This window comes from Anolis sagrei, chromosome Y, assembly GCF_037176765.1.
Source record: "Anolis sagrei isolate rAnoSag1 chromosome Y, rAnoSag1.mat, whole genome shotgun sequence".
Lineage (NCBI taxonomy): Eukaryota > Metazoa > Chordata > Lepidosauria > Squamata > Dactyloidae > Anolis > Anolis sagrei.
In genome coordinates, this window is record NC_090035.1 from 78392789 (window position 1) to 78407560 (window position 14772).

Consider the following 14772-nt stretch of genomic DNA (forward strand, 5'->3'; position numbering starts at 1 on the left):
TACTGTGATAATGCAGCATGTCTCATTAAGAGCCACATCCACTTTTTTTAGTGTGGTGAGGTGTGTTCCACACTGGGCACGCGTATTCAGCAGCAGAGCAGCAAAGTGCAAGGTCAGATGTTTTCACTGTGTCTGGTTGTGATCCCCTGGCTGTGTCAGTCAGCTTTCATATGATATTATTTCTAGCACCCACTTTTTGCTTGATATTCAAGCAGTGCTTCTTGTACGTCAGAGCATGGTCCAAAATGACTCCCAGGTATTTGGATGTCCAGTGGGATTCCTTCCTAGGTGTTCCTCAGAGCTCGAGATGCTTGTCTGTTCCTGAGGAAAAATTATATTATCACAAAGGACTACTGCCTCAGCTGCTTCATAGGAAACCTGCTACAAAACAGGAGCTTTTTTGTTGAGTTCCAGGGCCAGAGAAGCAGATGGCGAAAACAGAAGAACGACCTGCCTCAGGGGAGCATGCTTCCTCCATCCATGTTTAACATTTACACAAATGACCAGCCACTACCAGAAGGGACAGAGAGTTAAATCTATGCTGTCAATAATGCCATCACCACCCAAGCAGGGAGCTTTGAAATGGTTGAACTGAAGATCTCTGAAGCTCTAGGTGCTCTTACTGCCTTCTACGGGGAAAACCAGCTGATTCCTAATCCATCTAAAACAGAGACATGTGCTTTTCACCTTAAGAACAGACAAGCATCTCAAACATTACTGACGCAACATAAGGATAGAAGACTCTTTGCAGAAATCATGGAGGACAAATACGAGGGAACCATGAAGACTTGATGTTACTCCCTTCCTTGGATTCTCACTTCCAGAGGAGTGAATTGAGCCTCTCTTGGAAGACAGTTACTCCTCCATCTTCTTCTCCTTCTCCTCCTCCTCTTCCTCCTCCTTCTTTATAACCCACTTTTATCTCAATAGAGTTCCATCAAAAAGACCCTAATGCTCATGTCTTCAACAGATGGGGCAGTGAAAGTGGTGGAACTTAGAGAAAAGCCTCCAACACAGATTATAAGATCAAACACAGGCTCATTAAGGGTAGGGACAGTCTTTGGTAGATCTAAGCCGTAAAAATCGAATAACACCTTCTGAAAAACATCAAAATGGCTACGCACCGACCATTCTGGGTGTAGGAGGACATCGGTGAGTTCGATGACTAAGGTGTAAGGGGGCTGGTAATAGGGTTCCTTCAGAGGGTCTGGGAGCAGCTTAGGGCTGGTGGGCTCAATGATCATCTGGAAAAGAAAAGTCAGCAGAGAACTTGCATCAATCAAAAGCAAGAATGAATAAGAGGGTCCTGGCAAAGTGACTCAGCTTGGCTCAATTTAGCTTTAGAGCTGTGTTTCTCAACCTTCTAAATGCCGTGACTCCTTAATACAGTTCCCACATGTTGTGGTAACCCCCAATCATCTTGGTCTTCTTCTTCACAGGGCCAGCCAAAGACCCCAAGAAAGGTATATAATCCTTAGAATGTGGTCTTTAACTACCACTATTCACTTTTCCACACAATCATCAGACAATTGGATACATTTCTGCCAACGATGAACACCTTTTCTGAAGCTGTCGCGGAAGAAGTTGACACACTGTTTCCACAAACAGCGTCTCACAGTTCTCTCATCCTGGGTACCCATGGTGCACAGATCTTCCGATAGCCAAGCAAAGAAATAATGTGACCCACACATTCTTGTGAAATGCCGATTATGCTTGAAATTTCTCTCCGAGTAATAAGACAATTGTCCTGAATCAATCTGTCAACCTTTTGCTTGTGAAACTTGGTGGTTGCTATCACAGGATGTCCAAATCTTTGTTTGTCACACAAGTCAGATGTTCCCACCTCAACATCTTTAAACTTACTCACCCAACGACGCACAGTACTCACATCAACACAATCACCATCAACAGCTTGCATTATCTGATTAATCTCCTTTGGGGTGACACCTTCTGCTGTCAAGAATTCAGTGACTGCACATTGCTTAAGTCACATTGACTGTCTGCCTGCGCAGGGCTCTATACTTCACACTTTAACAACACAACCGTTCCATGCTAAGGCTTCCCGCCAAAGTTGAACTGCAGAGGAGAGTCTACTGAACAAGCCAGTACCTGCCGCATACCAGTACTGCCATCTCTTGAGGAGTTACGAAGATGAAGGCATTACTTTTCATTCAATCCTCGTATATACCCTCTCTGGACATTTTCTAGGCCTTCCAATGCAACTCTATGTCATTCTTTGGTCAGTGGTACTTCGCTATTATTTGTGGTTATGCGTATCCATGCGAAATCCAGGAACGTATCCCCCATACACCCAGGGGTCATATTGTGGACTCAACTTGCACATATGCTAGGCTTACAGCTATTTTATATCGTCTGTCTCAAGTGACAACATCGTCCCATAAGGAAATCACTTTCGGTCAATATTGTCACTCTTGGAATGTATTTTTGAGTGCTAAATATGAGAAACAAAACAGAAACGTTGCTCTTGGATGGGAGATGGCTAAGAACACATCCCAGGTGCTACAGGCTCTTTTTCAGAGGAAACAACTGGTAAAACCACCGCTGAGTATCACCTGCCTAAGAAAACCCTATGAAATTCATGAGGTTGCCATAAATTGATAGGCAACTTTTGCAGGCATATAAAAGACCACGACTACTTACCTGTCGGTAATCCTTGAAGTATTTGTATGACCTCCGGAGCTGCTGAATCACCACAGGGTCTGAAAGGAAATTGGGAAAAAGAAACAAACGGATGGTACATCCCATACACAGATATGCACAGACTCCTCTAAGTCTAAGGAATGCTTTTGCCAAGGAGAAATGCCACATGTGTGCAAGGATGCCCAGGACCAGTCCTGTTTATGTGCCAGATTTTAAAACCAATTTCAAACGTGTTCTAACTCTGATGGCTTCCAACTTAGAAATGTGATGTTTACAGAATAGTTTCAGCTCCCTCAAAATCAAGAGGCAAAACTTCCAGTATTTAAGGTTGGAAAGAGTGAGACATTCAACATTTTTCTGCGGAAATGCAATCTTGGATGCTCAAGTCCCATTAAGTCATTAATACTCAAGTCTCATTATGGACAATGGTAAAATGGTATCCTCTATATGAAATAGCAAAGGTTTACTTTTGGGATTGTTGTAATTTTTTCAAGTTGTGGATAGTTGAATCCTTGGATGCAAAGTCGGTAGATACAGAAGGATATATGGAGGGTATCTTAAGTGGAAGCTATGGTTGAAATCTATGGATAGTAAAGGTAAAGTTTTACCCTTCACATTAAATCTAGTAGTGTTCGACTCTGGGGGGTGGTGCTCATCTCAATTTCTAGGCCGAAGAGCTGGTGTTGTCCATAGATGCCTCCTAGGTCATGTGGCCAGCATAAGTGCAAGGAGCACCGTTACCTTCCCGTCAGATCAGTACCTATTGATCTACTCACATTTGCATGTTTTCAAACTGCTAGGTTGGCAGAAGCTGGGGCTAACAGTGGGAGCTCAACCTGATCCCCAGATCTAAACTGCTGACATTTTGGTCAGCAAGCTCAGCAGTTTACCCCGCTGCACCACCGGGAGCTCTGAATCTGTGGATGTTGTTGTTATTCATTCGTTCAGTCGTCTCCGACTCTTCGTGACCTCACGGACCAGCCCACGCCAGAGCTCCCTGTCGGCCGTCACCACCCCCAGCTCCTTCAAGGTCAGTCCAGTCACTTCAAGGATGCCATCCATCCATCTTGCCCTTGGTCGGCCCCTCTTCCTTTTGCCTTCCACTTTCCCCAGCATCATTGTCTTCTCTAGGCTTTGCTGTCTCCTCATGATGTGGCCAAAGGACTTCAGCTTTGTCTCTCGTCTCCTTCCCTCCAGTGAGCAGTTGGGCTTTATTTCCTGGAGGATGGACTGGTTGGGTCTTCTCGCAGTTCAAGGCACTCTCAGCACTTTCCTCCAACACCACAGCTCAAAAGCATCTCTCTTCCTTCGCTCAGCCTTCCCGAAGGTCCAGCTCTCCCATCCGTAGGTGACTACAGGGAAGACCATGGCTTTGATTAGGCAATGGATCTTTGTTGCCAGTCTGATGTCTCTACTCTTTACTATTTTATAGAGATTGGACCTTGCTCTCCTCCCAAGAAGGGAGCGTCTTCTGATTTCCTGGCCACAGTCTGCATCTGCAGTCATCTTTGTGCCTAGAAATACAAACCCTGTCACGGCCTCCACGTTTTCTCCCTCTATTTCCCAGTTGTCAATCATTCTTGTTGCCATAATCTTGGTTTTTTTGACGTTTAGCTGCAACCCGGCTTTTGCGCTTTCTTCTTTCACCTTGATTAGAAGGCTCCTCAGCTCCTCCTCGCTTTCGGCCATCAGAGTGGTGTCATCTGCATATCTGAGGTTGTTAATGTTTTTTCCAGCAATTTTCACCCCAGCTTTGCATTCCTCAAGCCCCGCACATCCTCGCATGATGTGTTCTGCATACAAGTTTAAAAGGTTGGGTGAGAGGATACAGCCCTGCCATACGCCTTTCCCAATCTTGAACCAGTCTGTTGTTCCGTGGTCAGTTCTGACTGTTGCTACTTGGTCTGTGGATACAAAGAATCTGTGGATACAAAGGCTTAATTTAAGTGAAACTTTGAGTATATCCCTCGGTGTCCAACAATTCTGTTTTAAGTATGTGAATAGCTTTTTAATGGTTTCAGTGCGCTGTTCTATTTTAATGTTTGTGTATAGAGAGGTAAAGCAGAACAGAAATAAACAACAACAACAACCACCACCCCAATCATAATTCCATTGGTAGGGAAAATAATCCCTTCTCGGTGACAAAGGTTATCAGAAGCAAGGGAGCCACAATTCGGTGCAGCTGTTCAGTAATAATCCAAGTCTGACGTCTACGAAGATGCCTATTAATTGCTCCCTGGTCCAAGGCTAGTGGTTCAACCCCCTCCTTTGCAGAAATAGCTATAATAATACAAAAGCCACCTGATGCAGCTTGAACATATGCAGGGCTCGAGCCCCTTCTTCCCTAAAGAATACTAATGGCTTCTCCAATGACAGGCCTTCCCTGCAGCAGGGGTCAGGCTGGCGAAGAAGAAAGAGCGTGTGAGCGGCTGGGTTAACTATCCCTCCGAGATTTGACGGAGCGGCCAGGGTTATTCAAACAGAAACTGTAAGTTAATCAATCAAAGGCAGGCCCCCTGAATGGGGCGTAATTTGGGAGCCATTCTTATGATAATCCCAGCCCAGCAGCTGGGGCCCAAAGGCTGCTTTGGCAGGCCCTCCGGGAAACGGCTTCAGGTGTCAATGCCGCAACCCAGGCTTATATGGTGGAATTCAAGGGGAAAACATATCTATCGATCGATCTATCTAAAAAATGCACACATAAGGCAGTCGATATCAATTACATCATTTTTACTGTAATTTTGTGTTAGAAAAAACTTGGAATGACACTATGCTGTTGAGTGGGGAGGAAAATGGCTTGGTCTAGGATCGATTTCACAAGTTACAAAACAGACAAATTTGCCCCTTTGATAGGATTTTAAATTTACATTCTACCATTATTGTGTTTTATACATTGTCTTGTGTATTTTAGTATGTGCATTTTATAGAAATGTGTTTTAATACACGTATTTCACTGTATAATAATAATAATAATGCTGGCATTTGGAAACAATAAATATCGACAAAATCACGATCTGTCAACTGCAAAATGCCACTTTATTTGGATCTGTGCGCATCATTCGAAAATACATCACACAGTCCTAGACGCTTGGGAAGTGTTCGACTTGTGATTTTGTGATACGAAATCCAGCATATAGATCTCTTTTGCTGTGACATACTGTGCTTTTGTGTCAATAATAATAATAATAATAATAATAATAATAATAATAGATTATCCACGTCTCCTTGTGGCTTGAGGAAGGGTCCAACATATTCAAAACAGTATTTATTTATGCTGTCTTTTAGCTGGGTTGTGTCCTGCTTTGAGCTGTGGAGAGGGGGGTAACAAATGTATTATTTATTTACCATATTTATTTACCACCCTTCTCAGCCCGGAGGTGACTCAGAGCAGTTTACAATGGCAAAATTCAATGTTTTATTATTTGATACACAACAAGATTCGTACACAGCAAACAAGATCACTATTCTGATTTTTGTATTTGAGCCCATGTTGGACACTTCCCAAGTGTCTAGGATTGTGTGGTGTATCGGCAAATAATACGTGCAGATCTGAGCAGGGTGGCCTTTTGCAGCTGACAGGTGGTAATTTTTTCAAGTGCAGGCCAAGGTCTTTAGGCACTGCACCCAATGTACTGATCACCACTGGGACCACCTTGAGTGTCTTGCAGTTCGATCTTTAAATCCTCGTATCGTATATGGATGGGATCCTTGAAGTGACTGGATTGACCTTGAAGGAGCTGGGGGTGGTGACGGCCAACAGAGAGCTCTGGCGTGGGCTGGTCTATGAGGTCACGAAGAGTCGGAAATGACTGAATGAATGATCAACATCGTATAAGCTTTTCCAATAGCTTCTCATCCATCCTGCTGTCACCTGGGATTGCAACATCTACAATCCATACTTGTTTTTTCCCCCCACAATCATACATTCGGAAATCCCAGAGTAGTTTGCCATGTTCATTTTCCCTAACCTATTCAGGCTTGTGATCCCACCAGTTCTTTGTTGCAGCCAGATGATATTTGTGGCCAAGTTCCAATGGATCATCTGAGCAACGGTGTTGTGCCTCTGCTTGTAGTCCATTTGCACAATCTTCTTGCAGCAGCTGAGTATGTGATTCATAATTTTGTATGCTTCCTTGCAGTCTACACTTAGAATCTGTCATCAACTTTTCAATTCTGGCTTTGATGGCACTGGTTCTAATTGCTTATTCTTGCTTCTTCTTCTTATTGTTATTATTATTATAATTAGGTTCTTGTGGGGTTTTTTCGGGCTATAGGGCCCGAAAGGCATTTCTCCTGACATTTCACCTGCATCTATGGCAAGCACCCTCAGAGGTAGTGAGGTCTGTTGGAATTAGGACAATGGGTTTATATATCTGTGGAATGACTGGGGTGGGGCAAAGAGCTCTTCTCTACTGGAGCTAGGTGTGAATGTTTCAACTGACCACCTTCATTAGCATTTGAAGGCCTGGCTGAGCCTGGGAAAATCTTTTGTTGAGAGGTGTTAAGATGTGCCTGGTTGTTTCCTCTCTGTTGTTTTGCTGTTGTAATTTTAGAGTTTTTTAATACTGGTAGCCAGATTTTGTTCATTTTCATGGTCTCTTCCTTTTTGTTGAAATTGTCCACATGCTTGTTGATTTCAATGGCTTCTCTGTGTAGTCTGACATGGTGGTTGTTGGTGTGGTCCAGTATTTCTGTGTTCTCAAATAATATGCTGTGTCCAGGTTGGTTCATCAGGTGCTCTGCTATGGCTGACTTCTCTGGCTGAAGTAGTCTGCCGTGCCTTTCATGTTCCTTGATGCGTGTCTGGGCAACACTGCATTTGGTGGTCCCTATGTAGACTTGTCCACAGCTGCATGGTATACGGTAGACTCCTGCAGAGGTGAGAGGATCCCTCTTGTCCTTTGCTGAACGTAGCATTTGTTGGGTTTGTAGATTTGTTGGGTTTGTAGTATGTTGTGTTTCCTCATCAGCTTCCCTCTGCGGTCAGTGGTTCCCTTGATGTATGGCAGGAACACTTTTCCTCTGGGTGGATCATCATCTTTACTCTCGTGGCTTGTTCTTGGTCTTACAGCTCTTCTGATGTCTGAGGTGGAGTCTCCATTGGCCTGGAGAGCCCAGTTGAGGTGGTTCAGTTCATCTTGGAGGAGGTGGGGTTCGCAGATTCTTTTTGCACGGTCTGCCAAGGCTTTAATGGTAGGTTGGAGTTGTCCTAATTTCAACAGACCTCACTACCTCTGAGGATGCTTGCCATAGATGCAGGTGAAATGTCAGGAGAAATGCCTCTAGAACATGGCCCTATAGCCCGAAAAAACCCACAAGAACCTAGTGATTCCAGCCATAAAAGCCTTTGAAAATACATTATTATAATTATTTGAAAAGGGCCGCTTAAGATACTACAAAAACACACAGCACTGTAGTAACTTCTCCTTCGTTTGCCATTTTCCTATTTCCAGGGAATTCTGTGTCGCCTCCAGGCTGATATAGGCGGAATATAAATAATGTAAATAAATAAATAAATAAAATTTTATTCTGCTCTTAAAACCATTGGAGGCAAGAGGAAGGCATCCAAATGGTTAGAATTACCTTCAATAAAAACAGTTCATCTTGAGCTTCTGATGTGTGGTTTGCAACATCCAAACATGCAATCAGTCTTCTATAAAGGTAGATAATTGAGTAATTGTTTTCCCCAACCACCAGGTTGTATTTTATCATAAATATTATTACTAAATGGTATGTATCAACAGAATATTTGACAGACTGAATGTTTTCTTCATATGAGATGAATCAAACTACATGGGAGAACTCCCTATTCTGGTTCCCATCTTATTACAAGGAGCATCTAACAAAAAGGATCCAGACTCTTCCACCATGATTTGTTTCGTATCCTTTTTGAAACTGCTTATTGTTGCCTTTTTGAAAGGTATTTTGTAATGCAGCTCACATTTATTTGTCGTGCTGGTTCTGCCACTGATATTAGAAGTGTTTTTCCAGTTCTGAAACTGACTGTCTTGTCATAGCAGATGCTGTTTCTGCTCTATTCCAGAAAAAAACAAAATTATTTTTCAAAGGACCGCACATAAAACATTATTTTAAATCGAAAACACACGTGCCAAGTGGCTGCTTCCATACTGCCATTAAGTCTGGCATTAGAAAATGTAACCTCAATATCTTCCAGTGAATGGGAGAAGATGAAGCAAAGGCCATCACCTGATGCAAGCAGAAAAGTCAAATGTGCATGCAGAGGATAAAGAAGGGGAAGGGAGAAGAATAGTTTTGGTATCCCCAATTGCAAAGCTGTTTAACCAGACTTGTAAACGTGTGCTTAAAGGGAGGGGGAGAGGGTTAAAGAAGCCTGAATGGGAGCAGAGGGGGGAGAGGGAGTGACTCTATTGTGGGCAACAATGGGGCTGTTCCTGGAGAAGGCCTTTTAAGCCGCAGAGAGCATATGCCAAGCTGGCTGAACAGAGCGAAAGGCAAACTTCTCCCCCTTCACCCACCTCCCTAAATCTTCTTTCCCTTGATTTCTTATATATATTCTTAGAAAACCTCCACTAAGTGGGGAACTTGCTTCTCAAAAGCACCCTAAACTGTCCTATTTGGGCCTTTGGGCACGCAGGCATCTCACAGCCACCCTATTCCTTTGTTTCTGATGTTAATTCAATTATAAAAATTATTATTTTCCTTTCTGCTGCTTTTGGAAGCTTTCAGGTACATTTTTGGTTTCTCAAAATCAACTGCAAGGACTTTTAAATCAATTGCAAGGTGTGAGCCTGGATTGTCAGGTTCAGTCCAAACAGACAGGTTTCAGGTTAAACCAGGCATGGGCAAACTTGGGCTTTTTGCGTATTTATTTATCGTATCAGTAGTGAACCGAGGGTACAGTTGTAATGCATTTTAAAAGCACAAAGTTTAAAAACTTGGCATTATATTACATGTTCTTTGAGCAGTAGCTGGCCACTTGGAGTGCCTCTGGAGTTGCTTTAAGAAGGTCCTCCATTGTGCATGTGGCAGGGCTCAGGCTGCATTGTAGTAGGTGGTCTGTGGTTTGCTCTTCTCCGCATTCGCATGTCGTGGACTCCACTTCTTAAGGTTGGCTCTGCATCTCGTGGTCCCAGAGCACAGTCTGTTCAGCGCCTTCCAAGTCATCCAGTCTTCTGTGTACCCAGGAGGGAGCATTTCATTCAGAGGTTCTGGATTTTAGCCTGCCACTTTTGGACTCTTGCTTGCTGAGGTGTTCCTGCAAGTATCTCTGTAGATCTTAGAAAACTATTTCTTGGTTTAAGGCACTGGCGTGCTGGTTGATATCCAAACAGGGGATGAGTGGGAGATGTCACTGCCTTAGTCCTATTATTATTATTATTATTATTATTATTATTATCAATAATAAAAAACTTTATTTATATATCGCTCTATCTCCCCGGGGGGACTCAGGGCGGTTTCCAAACAACATTAAGACATACAGAGTCACAACATGATCAAAACAAAATAAAAAATAACAGTAACAGGTCGTGTCCGGACAGTGTCTGGGCTGAGCTAACACTGGTCACTCTCGAAAATTTGCTGAAACCACCAAGTCTTCAAATTCTTACGAAAAGAGGGGAGAGATGGGGCCTGTCTTATTTCCCTTGGAAGGCCATTCCAGAGGCGGGAGGCCACCACCGAGAAGGCCCTCTCTCTCGTCCCCACCAACCGTACTTGTGACGGCGGTGGGAATGAGAGGAGGGCCTCCCCGGAGGATCTCAAAGTTCGTGCCGGTTCATAGATGGAAATGCGATCGCAAAGATAGGCGAGGCCTTCCAGGTGGCACAACACCGGCTAAATCAGGGGTGCTCAAACTTTTTAAACAGAGGGCCAGGTCATATTCCCTCAAACTGTTGGAGGGCTGGATTATAATTTGAAAAAAACATGAATGAATTCCTATGCACACTGTACATATTTTATTGGTAGTGCAAAAAAAAAACCCACTTAAAAACAATATAATAATTGAAATGAATAATAATTTTAATAAATATAAACTTATTAGTATTTCAGTGGGAAGTGTGGGCTTGCTTTTGAGCTGATGAGATAGGATTGTGTTGTTGTTGTGTGCTTTCAAGTCGTTTCAGACTTAGGTTGACCCTGAGCGAGGGCCGGGTAAATGACCTTGGAGGGCCATATCCGGCCCTTAGTTTGAGGACCCCTGGGCTAAACAGCATAATTCCTCCAGTGGTTTAGGGCACAGACACTCTGTGATAATGTGGCATGTCTCATTAAGAGCCACATCCACTGTTTTCACATGGTGAGATGTATTCCACACTGGGCATGTTGTGACCAGAAACGACCAGAGGCTCTCTGGGTGTTTTGGACTTCAACTCCCACAATTCCTAACAGCTGGGGAGTTGAAGTCCAAAACACCCAGAGGGACAAAGTTTGCCCACGCAAACAAAGGCATGCCAACAATAAGTGAAAGGCAACACAAAGATGCCTTTAGGGCCTGACAACGCAGTGCCCCGAAATCTGCTTCCCCGCCTGCCGTGTCTTCGTCATTGTGAAAAGCAGAATAGCTGAGGAGGACATCTGGGATGCCTATGGCATAATAATAATTCTCCCAAGGGACACCCGCGGTCCTGAAGGCTCTGGGGCTCTCCATTCATTGCTGCCCGCTGCATTTCGCCTCGAGCGATACCCAGGAACAGGCATTTGGAGGAGCATTGTTTAACTCCCCCATCGTCACCGCAAACTATGTCCCGCCTGACCTTCTGTTTATGCTCCGATACATCTGCTCTCAAGCCGCTGAAGAAAGCCAACCCCCTCCCATTCTTCTGTTAGAAATGTCAAGCGATTCTAGTTATTCCTGGAAACTTTGCTTCTGGGGATTTTAATTTTTTAAGTCACTTGTAAAGAGGTGGCTGGGTAAGGAAGTCTCCAGTTTAATGCATCAAGGAGGCCACCTATTTCTTGCTCAACTCTCTTTACCAATTCCTCAGCTGGTTAAATACAGAGGTACTTGAAGTTACCTTGGCCCAAATTCAAGATTAAAATCCCAAGTTTCTACCTATGAAATCACTTGGGTATGAAAAGTAAAAAATGTATTAAGCGACACCTAATTCAAATAGCAGCTCCCACATAATATAAACCAGGAAACTCTAATGATTACTGTCCTGCTGGATTATGAAATCCCACTTTTCTACCTGTTTTCTGGATAGGTAAATTGTATATTATATATAGTACATTATGATGTTATGGACCTTTTGTGGGGGGAGGATATAAGAAAAATTAGCTCCTGGCATGACCACTGAGCTGCTAAACTTGTTGACCTAAAGTTCACAGGTTCGAATTTGAGGAGCGGGTTGAGCTTCCACTATCAGACCCAGCTTCTGCCAACCTAGCAGTTCGAAAACATGCAAATGTAAGTAGATCAATAGGAACCGCTCCGGCAGGAAGGTAACATATGACCTTGGAAGTGTCTACAGACAATGCCAGCTCTTTGACTTAGAAATGGAGATGAGTCGGACATGACTGGACTTAATGTCAGGAGAAAACCCTCAGAGACAGACACGACTGGACTTAATGTCAGGAGAAAACCCTCAGAGTCGGACACAACTGGACTTAACGTCAGGAGAAGACCCCCAGAGTCGGACACAACTGGACTTAATGTCAGGGGAAAACCTTTACCTTTACCTTATGACCTTATAGGAAACCAGTGGGATGTAATGGCCTGAACGCTGGACACTGGAAACCAGGGTTCTTGCCTTGTCTTGCAAGGAAAATCCTGTGAGAGGTTCACCTTAAGTTCAAGTCATGGATGGATACAGAATCTCTTGAGATGGAGGGCCAACTATACTCAGCACCATGATAAGAAAAGTGTTGGGTTTCATTCCTGGACTGCACAAGTCTCTTCTGTCATCAAGTTTCCAGACATCAATGAGTAGCTAGACTAGAGATAGGATTAGGCTGAAGGATTCCCCCCCCCCAACCCCACATTCGTATGCATGTTTCCCAAAAAGGCTTTGTCTTTACTCTTCCCCCTTGCCACTGTCTCTTCCCCTTTGATGATGTGGCATTGGAATTCTGTGAGGGAACTTCCTTTTTTAAAGGTATTCTTATTGCCACGTGGCCTTTTCACCATTTTCCCAGTCTCTTCTGCTTTTCTTTCTACCTACGAGGAAGCACATTTTGCCTCTCTCTAGGCAAAGTGTAGCTGCACGGACTTCGTATCCTTTTACTTTCTTTAGATTGTGAGATTTAGTAAGCTAGTGAGTTCCAAGACTCCAAAGATCTTGGAGTCCTCATGGACAACAAGTTAAACATGAGCCAACAATGTGATATGGCGGCAAAAAAAGCCAATGGGATTTTGGCCTGCATCAAGAGGAGCATAGTGTCTAGATCTAGGGAAGTCATGCTCCCCATGCTCTATTCCGCTTTGGTTAGACCACACCTGGAATATTGTGTCCAATTCTGGGCACCACAATTCAAGAGATATATTGACAAGCTGGAATGTGTCCAGAGGAGGGCGACTCAAATGATCAAGGGTCTGGAGAACAAGCCCTATGAGGAGCGGCTTAAAGAGCTGGGCATGTTTAGCCAGAAGAAGAGAAGGCTGAGAGGAGATATGATAGCCATGTATAAATATGTGAGAGGAAGCCACAGGGAGGAGGGAGCAAGCTTGTTTGCTGCTTCCATAGAAACTAGGATGCGGAATAATGGCTTCAAACTACAAAAGAGGAGATTCCATCTGAACATGAGGAAGAACTTCCTGACTGTGAGAGCCGTTCAGCAGTGGAACTCTCTGCCCCGGAGTGTGGTGGAGGCTCCTTCTTTGGAGGCTTTTAAACAGAGGCTGGATGGCCATCTGTCAGGGGTGATTTAAATGTAATATTCCTGCTTCTGGGCAGAATGGGGTTGGACTGGATGGCCCATGAGGTCTCTTCCAACTCTTTGATTCTATGATTTTCTATCAAGAATGTATTTCTTTTATTCAATCCATATTTTTGAACTCAAAGTTCTGACTCATCAATCCCTAAAAAAAAGCACCAGGATCCCTAGCTGTCAGGGCAACATTAAAGTAATAACAGCAGCAGCAATGTGGATTTAAAAGCATCAAAAACATTTGTAGCAGACCATCTGCCTTAAAAACAAGTTTGGAATACAAGGACTGAAAGAATCCATTATTAGGTATAAACACTGGGTTGTTTTTAGACAAATGTAGTACTTTTGCACAGGAAAGCTCAGAAGTCTGTCCACCTCAGCCCAGTCTGCCAACTCCATTCCATCATAAGCAACTTTGAAGAGGCAAAAGATTTCTACTTACCATTATCAAATTCATCAGGGATCTGCAAAGAGAAGGAGAGAGAGAAAATCCCAGTTATAAAAATGAATCTACTTCAAGTTACAAGGCAGAAGAGAGAAGCTGGAAGTAACCCAACCATCTGTTGCTGTGTTTTTAGACCTAGGACCACGTGTTTTGAGACTTTGGCCCCCAAACCCTTGGAAGTTGTCCATCCTTGACTGAAAGGTCCATTTCTTCTGACCAAGCATGGATAGGAATGGAAAAATGTTCACTGTTTTGTCTTCTGGTGGTCCTAAGGAGTTATGTTTGCCATTTATATCTGGAAGGCCTTGCCTCGGGAAAAGCTGGATTATGGGAACGTCTGAGTGGAAGACTGGGGGCTACAATGTGATATCGGAATGCTAGGTTTAGGATCTGATCCAGGAAGACCATTATTGATCTTGCTGGGCAGAGACCTTTCCCAGGTACCTCCGATCACCCTTCAAGTCTGCCAAGCTCTAGTGGGTTGGTGCCCATCCTGTTGACAGAGGAGTCTGGGAGACTGTTATGGGTGGCGGTTGCGGACAGACAGCCTTCTCCTGGAAACTAAAACAGGTCAGGAGAAGACAGACAAGGGTCAGACCGGACAACAGGAAGGAAGTGCGGTGCATATGGAGAAGGAGGGATATTGTTGGGCTGTATTTAGCCCCAGAGCAGCCCAGGCCAGAGGCAGGAACCTGGTCTTTTAAAAGGCCAGGATGCGACGGAGACGCAGACACTGACTCAGCAGAACGGAATAACACCTCGGTGCAATGAAGACGCACTCAGGAATTTGCATTGGGCAGGAGACCTGGGTTTCGGCA

General features: G+C 43.9%; 1 protein-coding gene across 1 annotated transcript in view; it reads right to left on the bottom strand.

Annotated features, from left to right (window-relative positions):
• LOC137095235 (mitochondrial import inner membrane translocase subunit TIM50-like) overlaps positions 1–14772 on the bottom strand; it is a 53511-nt gene that overhangs the window by 9390 nt on the left and 29349 nt on the right. Inside the window, exons 4-6 of the mRNA XM_067461669.1 lie at positions 13952–13973; positions 2662–2720; positions 1125–1244 (exon numbers count right to left, since the gene is read on the bottom strand). Coding sequence (XP_067317770.1) covers positions 1125–1244; positions 2662–2720; positions 13952–13973 — 201 coding nt within the window. The remainder of the gene's footprint in view (positions 1–1124; positions 1245–2661; positions 2721–13951; positions 13974–14772) is intronic.